General features: G+C 43.7%; 1 protein-coding gene across 1 annotated transcript in view; it reads left to right on the forward strand.

The window, feature by feature from the left end:
* The window catches only part of ZFAND3 (zinc finger AN1-type containing 3), a 251,829-nt gene that overhangs the window by 75,314 nt on the left and 160,931 nt on the right, over positions 1–15,584 (forward strand). The window contains exon 2 of the mRNA XM_038760762.1: positions 9,086–9,126. Within this exon, the coding sequence (XP_038616690.1) occupies positions 9,086–9,126 (41 nt within the window). The remainder of the gene's footprint in view (positions 1–9,085; positions 9,127–15,584) is intronic.

Consider the following 15,584-nt stretch of genomic DNA (forward strand, 5'->3'; position numbering starts at 1 on the left):
ACTCCCAAGCCCGTGCTCTTTCCATTAAGCCACAAAGAGGAGGGGGGAGAATTGCCATAGTCCCTTTGGATGCTTTGAGATAACCTGTTCTCTTCCCTTTTACCAGCCACAAATCTACTGAAATGTTGCTCTTTCTTCCTTCTCACTTTTCTGGGGGATTTTCCAGCCCCGCAAAAGTGCCTTGAGCTTTTTATTTCCTCAAGCAGTGTGTGTCCTTGGTGGCTTGCGTAACCTCGGCCTGTAATTCCTTAACCTGAGTTTTTTGGCTCTCTATCTCTCTTCAAGAATATGGCATAATTTCCAACTAAGGAATCTCGAAGTCTACTACTACAGGTTCTCTTTCCACCCGTCCTGAGATTCCATTTTGGCCAATTTTACAAGAAACAGTGGCGCGCCTCAGTACACTGCATGCTTACATTCTCTTAATAATGAGGCTTGAAGGAGGCATTCCCTTCAATGGCAAAATCGAAATTTAGCTTCAGTGTGTACAGTAATGCATTTTGAGTTTCTGGATTAGCTATCCATTGCCTTCTCCACCAAAGCTACATGAAAGTGACCTTTGAGATTGGGATGATGTCCCTTATACCATCCTCGTGTGAGAGCCGGAGAAGGGGAGAGATGTGGAGAGATGGTTTCTGAGGCAGTGTGGCCTAGTGGCTAGAGAAGCAGCGTGGCTCAGTGGAAAGAGCACGGGCTTTGGAGTCAGAGGTCGTGGGTTCAAATCCCGGCTCTGCCACTTGTCAGCTGTGTGACTTTGGGCAAGCACTTTGGGCTTCTCTGTGCTTCAGTTCCCTCATCTGTAAAATGGGGATTAAGACTGTGAGCCCCCTTTGGGGCAACCTGATCACCTTGTAACCTCCCCAGCGCTTAGAACAGTGCTTTGCACACAGTAAGCGCTTAATAAATGCCATCGTTAAATTAAGTTACAATTAAACAGAGCCCGGGGCTGGAAGGCAGAGGATCTGGGTTCTAATCCTGGCTCCGCCTCTTGTCTGTTCTCCCACCTTCCTTAGACTGTGAGCCCCTTGTGGACGTGATCATCTTGTGCCTACCCCAGCCCTGGGAGTCAGAAGGCCACGGGTTCTAATCCTGGCTCCGCCGCTTGTCTGCTGGGTGACCTTGGGCAAGTCATTTGACTTGTCTGGAAAATGGGGATTGAGGCTGTGAACCCCACCTGAGACAGGGACTGTGTCCAAACCGATTTGCTTGTATCCACCCCAGTGCATAATACAGTGCCTAGCACACAGTAAGTTCTTAACAAATACTGGAATTTTATTATTATTATTATTATTATTATTATTATTATTATTATTATTACAGTGCTTGGCTCATAGTGAGTGTTTAACAGATACCGCAATTAGTATTAGAGGGCAGGGATAGTGTCCAATCAATCAGTGGTATACATTGAGCACTTACTGTGTGCAGAGTGAGCCCACTGTTGGGTAGGGACTGTCTCTATATGTTGCCAACTTGTACTTCCCAAGCGCTTAGTACAGTGCTCTGCACACAGTAAGAGCTCAATAAATACGATTGATTGATTGACTATACAACAGAGTGGGTAGAAGCGGTCCCTGTCCACAAGGAGCTTACAATCTACAGGAAGAGCAGACATGAAAAAAATAGTTTACCCACTGTATTATCCTCTCCCGAGCGCTTAGTACAGCGCTCTGCACACAGTAAGTGCTCAATAAATAGGACCGACAGATTGTAGGTGGTGTTTTGCACTCGTTTGTGAGCAATAAGAGCTATATGTTGCCTTTCGTCAGCTAGGAGCCTCTAGGAGAATAATCGGAGCCTTAGGGTTGTGCTGTATACTTGTTAGAATTTGCATATGTTGATTTCTTAATTTGCAAATATATAAGGCTTAAGTGTAAATGGAAATTTTGATAAATGCGATGAATTGGTGCCTAATTTGCATCTAGTGTCAATCTGCTTTCCCAGTCCCCCTAAATAATTGAGAGATTGATTGTATATACAGTGGGTTAGCTTTCCGCAAGCGTTTAATGAAGAACTCCAAGAAGCGATGTCTCTTCCTTTCCAAAAGCCAGTTGATTGATTTTTGTTGTGAATACGGGGATAGATCAGAGTTTTTCAAGGTGGGTTCTAATCCCGGCTCTTTCCGTTTGCCTTCTTGGTGACCTTGGGCAAGTCATGTAACTTCTCTGCACCTCAGTTTCCTCATCTGTAAAATCGTCCTCCCTCCAACTTCAACTGTAGGACAGGGACTATGTCAACCCGATTATTTGGTATAAATCCCCAGTGCTTAGTTCGGTGCCTGGCACTGTACTAGACTGTCTTCTAGACTGTAAGCTTGTTGTCTGTTTAGTGATAATAATAATAATGATGGCATTTATTAAGCGCTTACTATGTGCAAAGCACTGTTCTAAGTGCTGGGGGGATGCAAGGTAATCAGGTTATCCTACGTGGGGCTCACAGTCTTAATCCCCATTTTACAGATGAGGGAACTGAGGCACAGAGAAGTGAAGTGACTTGCCCAAAGTCACACAGCTGACAATTGGCAGAGCTGGGATTTGAACCCATGACCTCAGACTCCAAAGCCCAGGCTCTTTCCAATTTCTTCCGCCTCAATCAATCAGTGGCATTTACTGAGCGTTTACTGAGAAGCAGTGTGGATAGAGCCCAGGCCTGAGAGTCAGAAGGACCTGGGTTCTAATCCCACCTCTGCCACTTGTCTACTGTGTGACCTGGGGCAAGTCCCTTCACTTCTCTGGGCCTCAGTTACCTCATCTGTTAAATGTGGAGACTGCAAGCCCTATGTGGGGCAGGGACTGTGTCTAACCCGATTACCTTGTATCTATCCCAGCGCTTAGTACAGTGCCTGCCACATAATAAGCACTTAACAAATACCATTATTATTATTATTATTACTGTGTTCAGAGCACTATGCTTACTGCTCAGGAGAGGACAGTATAGTAGAGTTGGTAGACACCTTTTTGGTCCACAGTAAGCTCCCCTAATGTAACTCTCCTCTCCTGGACTAAGTAAAGGAAAGTCAAATTTCCAGGCCCCGAAGGAAGAGAAAAAGACAACAGCTCATTTTTGGGTCAGGGGCAAGAAACAGGGAGTTAAATGGAGGCATGGGCTCCCATTGGCAGCCCCCCAGGAAATCAGGGGAAGATAAAACTTGGTGAACCTGCTGGTTTAGATAAAACTGAAGTATTTAAACCAATATTGGTTTTTCCAGGTGGGCCAGCGGCTAATATCGATAGCAGGAAAATTAGTTTCCTTTTTGTGATTTGATATGGGACTTGATTATATTTGCCTTGCATAGAACATAGATTTGTACCCCTTTTTATCCACCCCTCCCTCGGCCCCACAACACTTATGTACCCATTTGTGATTTATCTCTCTGTACTACTGCGTTTCCCCCTGTAGGCTTTAAGCCTGTTGTGGGCAAGGAATCATCATCATCGTCATCATCAATCGTATTTATTGAGTGCTTACTGTGTGCAGAGCACTGTACTAAGCGCTTGGGAAGTACAAGTTGGCAGCATATAGAGAGAGTCCCTACCCAACAGTGGGCTCACAGTCTAAAAGAATAAAGGAATCATCATCAATCATATTTATTGAGCGCTTACTATGTGCAGAGCACTGTACTAAGCACTTGGGAAGTAGAAATTGGCAACGCATAGAGACCGATGTGTGTACTGACTCTGAATTGTACTCTCCCAAGGGCTTAGTCCAGGGCTCTGCGTGCTGTAAGCACTCAGTAGATACCACTGATTGATTGATTAGTTGAAAAGACATCTGATCACATGCCGACTTTGTCCCTGCTCTATTTCTCCCTCGCCCCTCCCCCCTTTTTTTTTTACACAAGGAGATCACATATTTTTTCATTTTTATTCTGTTTTTCCACTAGATGATTGGTGGTGATGTTTACAATTCAAGCCACCCTACCGAACAGCATTGAGCTGTTAGTAATGAAGACAGAGGCAGGATTTGCAGAGAAGCTGTCCTGCCTCCTGCTTCTGGCTGAAACGTAGAGATTGAAAACAAATCCACCAGTATGAGATATAAGTTGTAATAATAATAATGGTATTTAAGTGCTTACTATGTGCCAGGCACTGTACCAAGCGCTGGGGTGGATACAAGCAAATTGGGTTGGATACAGTCCCTGTCCCACGTGGGCTCACAATCTCAGTCCCCATTTTACAGATGAGGTAACTGAGCCACAGGGAAGTGAAATGACTTGCCCAAGTTTACACAGAAGATAAGTGGCAGAGCCAGGATTCGAACCCAGGTCCTTCTGATTCCAAGCCCGTGTTCTGTCCACTACACCATGCTGCTTCTCTATGAATTGTATACACTGTAGCCTGCCATGGACTTCTTCAGTGGGCAATTGCTGAGACCCAGTCGTATTTGCAGAACACTGTACCAAGCACTTGGGAGAGCGCAATACAACAATATAAGCGACACATTCCCACAGCGCTGGGATAGATAATCAGGTTGGGTACAGTCCCTGTCCCACATGGGGCTCACAGTCTTCATCCCCATTTTACAGATGAGTGAATCGAGGCTTAGAGAAGTGAAGCGACTTGACAGTGTTGTCTTTTTTTGCAGCTGCCTCACTTTTCGTATTTTTAGAACTTCTTTGGGGGAGACAGATCACGACAATCCAAATGGATTTTTGTCTGCGTTTCTAGACTGTGAGCCCGTTGTTGGGTACGGACCGTCACTGTATGTTGCCAACTTGTACTTCCCAAGCGCTTAGTACAGTGCTCTGCGCACAGTAAGTGCTCAATAAATACGATTGAATGAATAAGAGATTGCCAGAGTAGATATGTTCCAATAGACGGTGAGCTCCTTGTGGGCAGGGTATGTGTCTACCAACGCTGTGATAGCCTACTCTCCCTAGCGCTTAATACAATGTTCTGCACATGGTATATGCTCAAAAATGCCATTGATTGACTGACTGATACTCTTCCAGTCTCTCTCTATGTTGCCAACTTTTACTTCCCAAGCGCCTAGTACAGTGCTCTGCACACAGTAAGCGCTCAATAAATACAATTGATTGATTAAGGCAGTCCTCTGCTCACAGTAAATGCTCAGTCAATACAATTGATTGATCGATTCTCTCCCAGGCACTTAGTACAGTGCTCCGCACATGGTAAGTGCTCAATACACGCCATTGATTGGCACTCTCCCAAGTGCTTAGTACGGTGCTCTGTTATCCAGGAAGTGCTCAATAAATATGATTGACTAATCTTAATGGATTTCATTTTGTAAAAAATGTAGTTAACCAGTGCAGCCGATCCGGGATGACCACCAGCAGCAGACCGTGATGTCCGATTTTAAGTTGGGAGAGAGTAGGGAATCCACCCAGAATCGGCCCCAAACACGCGCCTGGAGGCTCCTTCACCAACTGATTAATCTGACCTTCAGAAGAACTAAGGGACTGCAGGCAATCGACCGGCAATCCTCCCCAAAATAGCAATTTACTGTCCTGAGAACTGCCTCCCCAGAGAGAAAGTCGCTTCGCAAGAGGGGAAGTTCTCAAGGACATGGGCTCCCCCCCCTCCCTTCGGTTCAATGTTTTGGTTAATTCTGGGCATCGGCGGTGGCATTTTTGTAGCAAACGACTGCGTAGGGGTTGTAATCAGCCACGCCTACGTTTTAAACCTTGGTTTAACCAAATCTTCTCAGAGGCCTAGAGAAAAGTGTTGTGAGCCCATCCCTCTTCTTCCAGCGGACTGATAAACGTTTTGATGTCGCGTAGCGTTTTGGTCATGGAGTGGACGCGATACGGGCAGCATGACGCAGCATGGCATAGTGGATGGAGCTTGGGCTTGGGAGTCAGAAGGTCATGGGTTCTAATTGTACGGCCTTGATCAAGTCACTTCATTTCTCTGGGCCTCACTTTCCTCATCTGCAAAATGGGGATTGAGACTGTGAGCCTCACGTGGGACAGAGACTGTGTCCAACCCAATTTGCTTGTATCCACCCCAGTGCTTAGTACAGTGCCTGGCACATAGCAAGCGCTTAACAAATACCATTATTATTATATTATTATTGAAAAACATGGTGAGAGATGAACTGATCCCACAGAGAAGCAGCGTGGCTTAGTGGCAAGAGCCCGGGCTTTGGAGTCAGAGGTCATGGTTCAAATCCCGGCTCTGCCAATTGTCAGCTGTGTGACTTTGGGCAAGTCACTTCACTTCTCTGGGCTTCAGTTACCTCATCTGTAAAATGGGGATTAAGACTGTGAGCCCCCCATGGGACAACCTGATCACCTTGTAACCTCCCCGTGCTTAGAACAGCGCTTTGCACATAGTAACCGCTTAATATATGCCATTATTATTATTACTATTATATCCCCAACTGAACAGAAGGCTGATGAAGAAAACAGTACATTATTTCCCAGTTGACTTGGAGAAATAGAAGCGTGAATTAACATCAGGTTTCCTTTTGGTGCCTTATTCATATCTGCTGGACTCCAGGTCCCACTGGTCATTCTTGGTGAGAAGTAAAATAAGTAGATTATGGCATTTGTTAAAGCACTTACAATGTGCCAGGCCCCCTCTCAGGATCACACCTAGCGAGTTTCCAGTACTCTGCCAGTCTCGGCTATGGGAGGAAGAGGCAGCGCTTAGAACAGTGCTTTGCACATAGTAAGCGCTTAATAAATGCTATTAAAAATAAGAAAGCAGAGGCATACCCATTCCATTTGTAGCTTGGCCGGTGGTAAGTGAATGGAAGGCAAAAATCCCTTGAGCTGGGCAGCAGCGGCACGGGAGAGAGTCGGGGGTTGAAACTCAAGTTGACTGTGCGGAAGAAGGCAACGGTAAACCATTTCCAGATTTTGTCCAAGAAAACTCTATGGATACACTTCCAGAACGATTGCAGATGGAGGCGGGGCCTTCTGGGAGCGATGTGTCTGTGGAGTCGCTGTGGGTCGGAAACAACTTGGCAGCATAATAACTATAATAATAATAATAATAATAATAATAATAATGGCATTTATTAAGCGCTTACTATGTGCAAAGCACTGTTCTAAGCGCTAGGGAGTTTTACAAGGTGATCAGGTTGTCCCACGTGGGGCTCAGTCTTAATCCCCATTTTACAGATGAGGGAACTGAGGCCCAGAGAAGTGAAGTGACTCGCCCTAAGTCCCACAGCTGACAAGTGGCGGAGCCGGGATTTGAACTGGTGAAGCCCGGGCTCTTTCCACTGAGCCACGCTGCTTCGGGGTGTCAAGTACTAAGTGCTGAGGTAGATCCATTTTAATCAGGTGGGACAGAATCCCTGTCCCACATTCAGTGATCGTAGTTAGTGAACGCTTACTGTGTGCACTTGAGAGAGTACAGTAGAACAGAGTTGATAGCCACATTCCCTCCCCACAGCGAGCATACGGTCTAGAGTGATCCACATGGGTCTCGTCATCCAAGTAGAACTTGGAGTAAGACTGGAAGCAACCAGTCAGCGGTATTTATCAAGTGCTGGCTGTGCAATCAATCAATCAATCAATCGCATTTATTGAGCGCTTACTGTGTGCAGAGCACTGTACTAAGCGCTTGGGAAGTACAAGTTGGCAACATATAGAGACAGTCCCTACCCAACAGTGGGCTCACAGTCTAAAAGAGCCAGCATGGGATAGTACAATATAATTGAGTGGGAAGATGCGATCCCCTTACAATCATCATCATCAATTGTATTTATTGAGCGCTTACTGTGTGCAGAGCACTGTACTAAGCGCTTGGGAAGAACAAATTGGCAACATCTAGAGACGGTCCCTACCCAACAGTGGGCTCACAGTCTAAAAGGGGGAGACAGAGAACAAAACCAAACATACTAACAAAATAAAATAAATAGAATAGATATGTACAAGTAAAATAAATAAATGAATAAATAGAGTAATAAATACGTACAAACATATATACATATATACAGGATATATACATATATATACATATATACAGGATATATACATATATACATATATATATACATATATATATGTATACATACATCTATGGAGGGACCAGGGACTTTGTAATGTTAGCAGGGCTGGAATGGGATTCAGCAGCTGTCGAGATGCACATTAGCCAAAGGCTTCTGAGCTAGGCCTGTTGTGTTAATTTCTGGGCAGGGAACATTTTGACCAACTCTGTCATATCGCACTCTCCGAAGTAAGTACAGTGCTCTGAACCCAGTAAGCGCCCACTAAATACCACTGATCAATCTCCGTAGACTCTTAGACTTTTGGAGTTGACACACATGACTGTCTTCTGGACATCTATCGGACCTTGCATTTAAAAATGGAAAAAAAGAATGATTAATTCTAGGTGGTGTAGATGACAACCGCTCCCATTCCTAAATACCTCAATCAATCAATGGTATTTATTGAGTGCTTACTGTGTGCAGAGCATTGTACTAAGCATTTGGGAGAGAACAGTATGACAGAGATGGTAGACACATTCCTTGCCCATAACTTGGGATATAATAATAATAATTATGGCATTTGTTAAGCACTTACTATGTGTGAAGCACTGTTCTAAGTGCTGGGGAGGATACAAGGTGATCAGGTTGCCCCACGTGGGACTCACAGTCTTAATCCCCATTTTACAGATGAGGTAACTGAGGCCCAGAGAAGTTAATTGACTTGCTCAAAGTCACACAGCTGACAAGTGGCGGAGCCAGGATAAGAACCCATCACCACTGACTCCCAAGCCCGGGCTCTTTCACTGAGCCACGCTGCTTCTCTTATGGTGGTGGTTGGTGGGGAGAGAATCAAATTCAGTTTAATCGAAACAAAGTTCATTCATTCAGTCGTATGAATTGAGTGCTTACTGTATGCAAAGCACCATACTAAGCGCTGGGGAGAGTACACTAACAGATGCATTCCTGCCCACAACGAGCTCACAGTGTAGTTTTTTAACTACAGTTCATCAGGAACAGTCGAACAAATATGTTGGACCTGACACTTCTGAAGCTGTTCAGTACAGTGAAAAGAAGGATCCAGAAAATCCTGCCCCTACTTCACAACCTCTCGTCTTTGTGTATCGATTAGATTGATATTGAAGATTTAGCTCTTTCTTTTTTCTTTTTTTTCTCTCTGTTGTCCCAGGTCCAGCAAGACTATGAATCTGTGTTCCAAATGCTTTGCTGGTAAGTGCAGTCAAAGGTTTTTTTTGTTTTTGTCAGACTATCTAAATCATATGGTTGACACTTCCTTGGGGTTTTCTTTGCATTGGGTAGTTTTTCATGTAGTGTCTGGGTAAAATCACATTCTCCTCCCTCGGACGCTTCATTTATTTTCTCAGGATTGTCAGAGCGGTTTTCAGTGTGTGTAACACAAAGAGCCTCTTGCATAGTAGCCCCAATCTGATTTTCCAAACTGAGTTGCCTACAGTGCCCTTGAACTCACCAAACTCCAGTCTGTGGATGTATTTTTCAGGATTGCCTCAATCTAGCTGGAATCCATTATTCTTTACGGGCTAAAAGACTAAGGGCTTTAAGGGCTAAAAGATGTTGGTGCTTAAGAGAAAAATTTGGAAATTTCCAACCCTCACCCAGAATTTTTTTTAAGCCGAGTAGCCTTAATTGAAGAAACTCGGGAATCTCGGACCCAGGACCCATGGCTCCATCAGATAATCTCTGCATCCGCGATTCCTTGGGATCGAATGACCTTGGCAAAACGGGTGACAGAGTTTTGCCACAGGGCACCCTTCACAGTTCCCTCTTTTTCTCCTCATACCATACCCAAATTGTTTACCTGCCCACCTTAACAGTGCTTTTAAATATTTGAAATACGTGAGTCGATTTAGCTAAACACACAGCGAAAAGAAACCTCACCCTGTTAACTGATGCAACTTTGGCCTACGAAGTTGGGCGTTTTTAATTAGGAGGTCTTTGGTTATAGCGAAGCTAGTTAAAGATATTTCTTGTTAAAGATATCTCCATTGGTACCTATATCCCTAGACTTTTTTTTTCATTTCTTGATGCCATGAGGAAGATTTGTAGGCTCCGATTAGAGCCCTCCAGCAAAGTCTTTCGACCGGTCTCTCTCGAAGTACCTAGCGATTTACGTCTGGGGACATTGAAGTGCTGTGTGTGCTGTGTTTAATTTGGAAGGAAAGAGGTGCCAGTTTCTATCGACTTTCAATATGCAGCGGCGTAATCGCCATTATTACGGAAGATGATGCTGCCATCAGATAGCCTACTGGAATAGTATTGAATGAGTAGAAGATGTTTTACAAACAGAAAATTATCGATTTTATTCTTTCACAACTAAATTGGTTCCCAGATGTACCAAAGCTCAGCCTTGCCTCGAATTAAGCGTGGCCTCTTACGCTTATTTTTAAGGTAAGAAGTAGGGTGGCCTAATGGGTAGAGCCCGGGCCTAGGAATCAGAAGTACCTGGGTCCTAATCCCTGTGTGACCTTGGGCCGGTTGCTTCACTTCTCTGGGCCTCAGTGACCTCATCGGTAAAACGGGGATGAAGACTGTGAGCCCCATGTGGGACAGGGACTGTATCCAACCCGATTAGCGTGTATCTACCCCAGTGCTTAGTACAGGGTCTGGCACATAGTAAGCACTTAAAAAAACCTTAAAATAGGGGGGCTAAATGCATGCAATATGCTTATCAGAACCTGATCGCTTAGCATGCTGCCAGACAGGTAATTCCAGGTCACCATCTCCTGGATGTGCTTGGCAAATGACGAGGCTCTCTGTCAATCAATCAGTCGTGTTTATTGAGCACATACTGTGAGCCGAACACTATACTGAGCGCTTGGGAGACTACAGTAAAACAAAGTTGGTAGATTTGTTCCCTGCTCACAACGAGCTTCTCCATCTTCTCTAAATAAGACTTGGATATCACAAACGGGTCTTATGTGAGAGCTCTGTATATGCATTTCTTCTACAGCCAAAGTAATAGTAGAGGAGGTTTTATGGCGGGCTTTTTTAATGTTATTTGTTAAGTGCTTCCTACGTGCCAGGCACTGTACTAAGCGCCGGGGTGGATACAGGCTGATGAGGTTGGACATGTGGGACTCCGTCTTAATCCCCATTTCACAGATGAAGGAACTTGAGGCCCAGAGAAGTGAAGTGACTTGCCCAGGGTAAAACAGCAGGCAAGTGGCATAGCTGGGAATAGAACCTCTGCGTCCTTCTGATTCCCAGACCAATTCTCTGTCCACTAGGCCATGTTCATTCATTCATTCATGCAATCATATTTATTGAGCGCTTACTGTGTGCAGAGCACTGTACTAAGCGCTTGGGAAGTACAAGTTGGCAACATATGGAGACGGTCCCTACCCAACAGTGGGCTCACAGTCTAGAAGACTGTGACACTTTTCATCCAAGTCAATAGTTTGCACTTCTGTGGTATAGACCAAAAACTAAAATTATAGTTAGTTATACGATTTTTCCTTCACTACTATTTCTTCACCCCAAAATTCTGCATATGTCTTCATATTAGCAACACAGTATTTTTTAAAAGCTATGATATTACAGATTTATAGACAAGGCAACTGTGCCTTATAAGATCTGCATAGCTGTGTTATAAAGTTACATACTTTCACTGCCACCCACTTCTTTATTTCCAAGGGAGGTGAGGTAGAAACTCATGTTCTGAATTACAGAGAAGACTTTTGGTTTCTTAAGTTGTGCCTTCACCTTCTTTCTGGCATTCGGAAACTCTTCTGGGGTGTTACAGGAATATCAAACGGTGCTTATTGAATGCCAGCTCTCATCCATACCGAAGAACATTAAGTTGTAATTCTGGCTCTATGAAGGATTTCCCCATTGCCTCACATTGAGTTTACTGGCACATCTAGCTCATTTTTAGGAAGAAAGAGCAGGAAAAGAACAACAGTAAACTAATGAAGCAAAGTTTGTGGATTTGAGTCAGAAGTAGGGGGAAAAAAAAATCAAGAATGACATCAGATTCTTTAACTGGAAATGTGTGTCATGGTATCCAAAGTGAAGATTATTCTGGTGAAATGCCGAAGAGTGTCAAACTGTAAAATCCACCGTAAAATGGATGTTTAGTGGCAAGTTAAAACCTGATGCAAAATCACTGAATGGAATTCAATGGAAAGATAACCAAATTGTGATTTATATTTTCAGTTAACACACAACCTTAGAAAAGCAAAATAAGAATATGTGCACAATACTTTTTATCAGAGATGGAATAAGCTTTTGGAGTAAGTGATTTCCTCCTTAAGCCTGAGAAACAGGAAGAAGGGAGATTTGGAAGGGTTAGCCAGCTGAAAGAACAGATGGGAACAAAGGGGAAAGAAAAATGGATACACCTGTCTCCCTAATGCATTGGCCTTAGTCAACATATGTTTTTTTTCTTTCAAAAAAAAAAAAAGAGAAGGGAGATCAGATTAGCTGTGACCAATTCTTCCCGTTTTCCAGAAACCCTTAGTGGTTCAGGGAGAGGAAGAGAAGCAGGAGCTAAGAGAATTAGGTGCTAGTGAAGATGAATACCTGTGAATCATGGTAGCCTCCCTCTTTGTGGGAAAGGACACGTGGGAAGGGAAGTGAGAAGCAGGGCGGCTTAGTGGCTAGAGCATGGGCCTAGGACTCAGAGGACCTGGGTTCTAATCCTGTCTCCACCACACATCTGCTGTGTGTGAACTTGGGCAAGTCACTTCACTTCTCTTGGCCTCAGTTCCCTCCTCTCTAAAAATGGGGATTAAGCGTGTGAGCCCCTTGTGGGATGGGGACTATGTCCAACCTGATTAACGTGTAATATCCCTAGCGCTTAAAACAGTGCTTGACATATCCTAAGCGCTTAACAAGTTTATTATTATTAAGTGCCGTCAAGTTGTTTCCGATTCATAGCAACTCCATGGATATACTTTCTCCAGAACGTCCTCTCATCTCCCATAATCCGTAACCTTTCTAATGGTTCTCCCATTATCATTGTTAGGATCTCTATCCATCTAGTTGCTGGTCTGCTTCTTCCATGTTTTCCCTGGACTTTTCCTAGCATTATTGTCTTCTCCAGAGAATTAGTCCTCCTGATTATGTGTCCAAAACATGGTAACATGTACTATTATGATGACGATGATGATGACTACTCCCTCAACCAGAAACAGAGCTGGGTGTAAGGGCTGTGGTAACCAAGTTAGACACCTCCACCATGTAGCTTTGATTGACTGAAACCAGACTCCCTGTTCCCTGGATAGCCAATCGAATCAATATTTGATCAGTAAATATCAGTATTTGAGCACTTACCATGGGCAGAGCACTGTACTAAGCGCTTGGGAGAGTTCAGTGGAACAATTATAAGAGGCACATTCCCTGACCACAATGTGCTGACGGTCTAGAGGTAGAGGGGATGGTGACCGCCACGACTTTGGTATCTGTTTTTTTCCTAGTGCTGATGTGAGTTTAGGACAGAGTCCCATGAATTTAGTCCTTTACATTTGAACCTCTCCCCGAGAGGCACCAAGCATAGTTTCGATGTTTCAAGACGGTTATTCGATTGGCCGCCGTCAGCTTTATAGTTCGCAGTCGTTTAGCTCTGCCAATTGAGCTGTCTTTTTCATTCATTCAGTTGTATTTATTGAGCGCTTACTGAGTGCAGAGCCCTGTACTAAGCGCTTGTGAGAGTACGATACAACAATAAACAGCCACATTCCCCGCCCAAACGAGTTTACAGTCTAGAGGAGCACGTGAGTAGTTTGACAAGTTTTCACGTATTTTTTCGGAGCCCAAAACTTGCCGTTATGATTTTATTATTCTCAGGTGATGTGGCGTTCTCTTTCAGGTTCTAACTATTGGAGTCCTGTTGGTTTTTTTTTTAGTACTTTAGTAAAGTTTTCTCACTACCTATCAACTACCAATATTCCCTCCCTCTGCTTTGTTTCTTTGGCTGCTTCCCATTTTTTGGGAGCTTGGAAAGATGGTCTTGGTAGCTTTATGGGGATCAAGATTAATCTGCGTGAAGGTGAATGCTATTACATGAAGTCTAGGAATACACCCGGGCTAAAAATTTCCTTCCCATTTTGACATTTGAGTTGAAGGAAAGTCATTTGATGTTGCTAATAACTACAAAAAAAACTTTTTTGCACCTCTTGGGAGAAGGAGAAAAGTGTGAGAAATTGTTATTAAAATAATAAAAAAAGTACTCCTGGGGCATCAGGAAGCTCTTAGAACATTGTTTTATTTTCTTGTTGTTAAAGCACAAGTCTTATTAAAAACAGAACATACACCCGAGATGAGCTGGGGCCTTTCTAAATACGTTATGCCATCTTTAAGTCTTTAAGAAGCTATTATTCTCTCTTCAGAAAGGTAAAATGTTGTGTTTTTGATAGTGATTTGCTAAAGACATTTTCCCTTTGATTTCTAAGCAACTTCTGGTAACATAAAAGAGAAGCAGCATGGCTCAGTGGAAAGAGCATGGGCTTTGGAGTCAGAGGTGGTGGGTTCAAATCCTGGCTCCACCAATTATCAGCTGTGTGACTTTGGGCAAGTCACTTAACTTCTCTGTGCCTCAGTTACCTCACCTGTAAAATGGGGATTAAGACTGTGAGCCCCCCGTGGGAGAAACTGATCACCTTGTAAATTCCCCAGCGCTTAGAACAGTGCTTTGCACATAGTAAGTGCTTAATAAATGCCATCATTATTATTATTATTATAAAAGAAATGTTAAATTAATGCCAAACTGCAAGATTTTTATACCATATTAGGCTCTGAAAGAAATTTTTCCAACTGCTCACTGGCTTCACGGCTTTTTCTTAAAGCATTCTTTTAGCAATCAATCTGCGGAATTCATTCATTCATTCGATCGTATTTATTGAGCACTTACTGTGCGCAGAGCACGGTATTTATTGAGCACTCACTGGATGCAGAGCACTGTATTTAGCCATTGGGAATCTACAGTACAGTAGAATTGGTAGACACGTTCCCTGCCCACGTCAGGTTTACAATCCCATTTCTAGATCCCGGGCCTGGGAGTTGGAAAGTCATGTATTCTAATTCCGGCTCCACCCCTTGTCTGCTGTGTGACCCTGGGCAAGTCACTTTACTTCTCTGGGCCTCAGTTACCTCATCTGTCAAATGCGGATTAAGACTGAGCCACAGGTGTAATAGGGATTGTGTTCAACCTGATTTGCTTGTATCCACCTCCGTGCTTTGTAAAGTGCCTGGCACATAGTAAGGCATAACAAATATAGCAATTAATATTATTATTATTATTTTTTCCTTCCAAGACTGTTAAACAGGTTTCAAATGCTGGCAACGGTTGTTGACTGCAATCCAGGAAGATTGTGGTTTTAAGCGGTTATGTAGCTCAGATAGTGAGCCCTGTTAATCCGTGGATATCTTTGCGTTTTAGAATAGCATTTTTCTTCAGTCAAATAGTTGTGTATAATGCACCGTCGCTTTCCCGCTAATGTTTTTGTTTAAACTTCAAAGGGACCTAGGTCCTTTCTGGAGAGAACAGCATGAAGCCAGTAGGTAGCACAGCATCTTTTGGAGGTTTTATTGGGGCGTCCAAGGTAAGTGCCAAAGTAGAGGCGAATCCGGCGAAGAGCGAGTTTAGGACTTTTCTTGTCTTATGCTGTTGACTGGTCTCTGACCCACAGCGACTCCATGGACACATCTCT

Source organism: Tachyglossus aculeatus, chromosome 19 (assembly GCF_015852505.1).
Source record: "Tachyglossus aculeatus isolate mTacAcu1 chromosome 19, mTacAcu1.pri, whole genome shotgun sequence".
Lineage (NCBI taxonomy): Eukaryota > Metazoa > Chordata > Mammalia > Monotremata > Tachyglossidae > Tachyglossus > Tachyglossus aculeatus.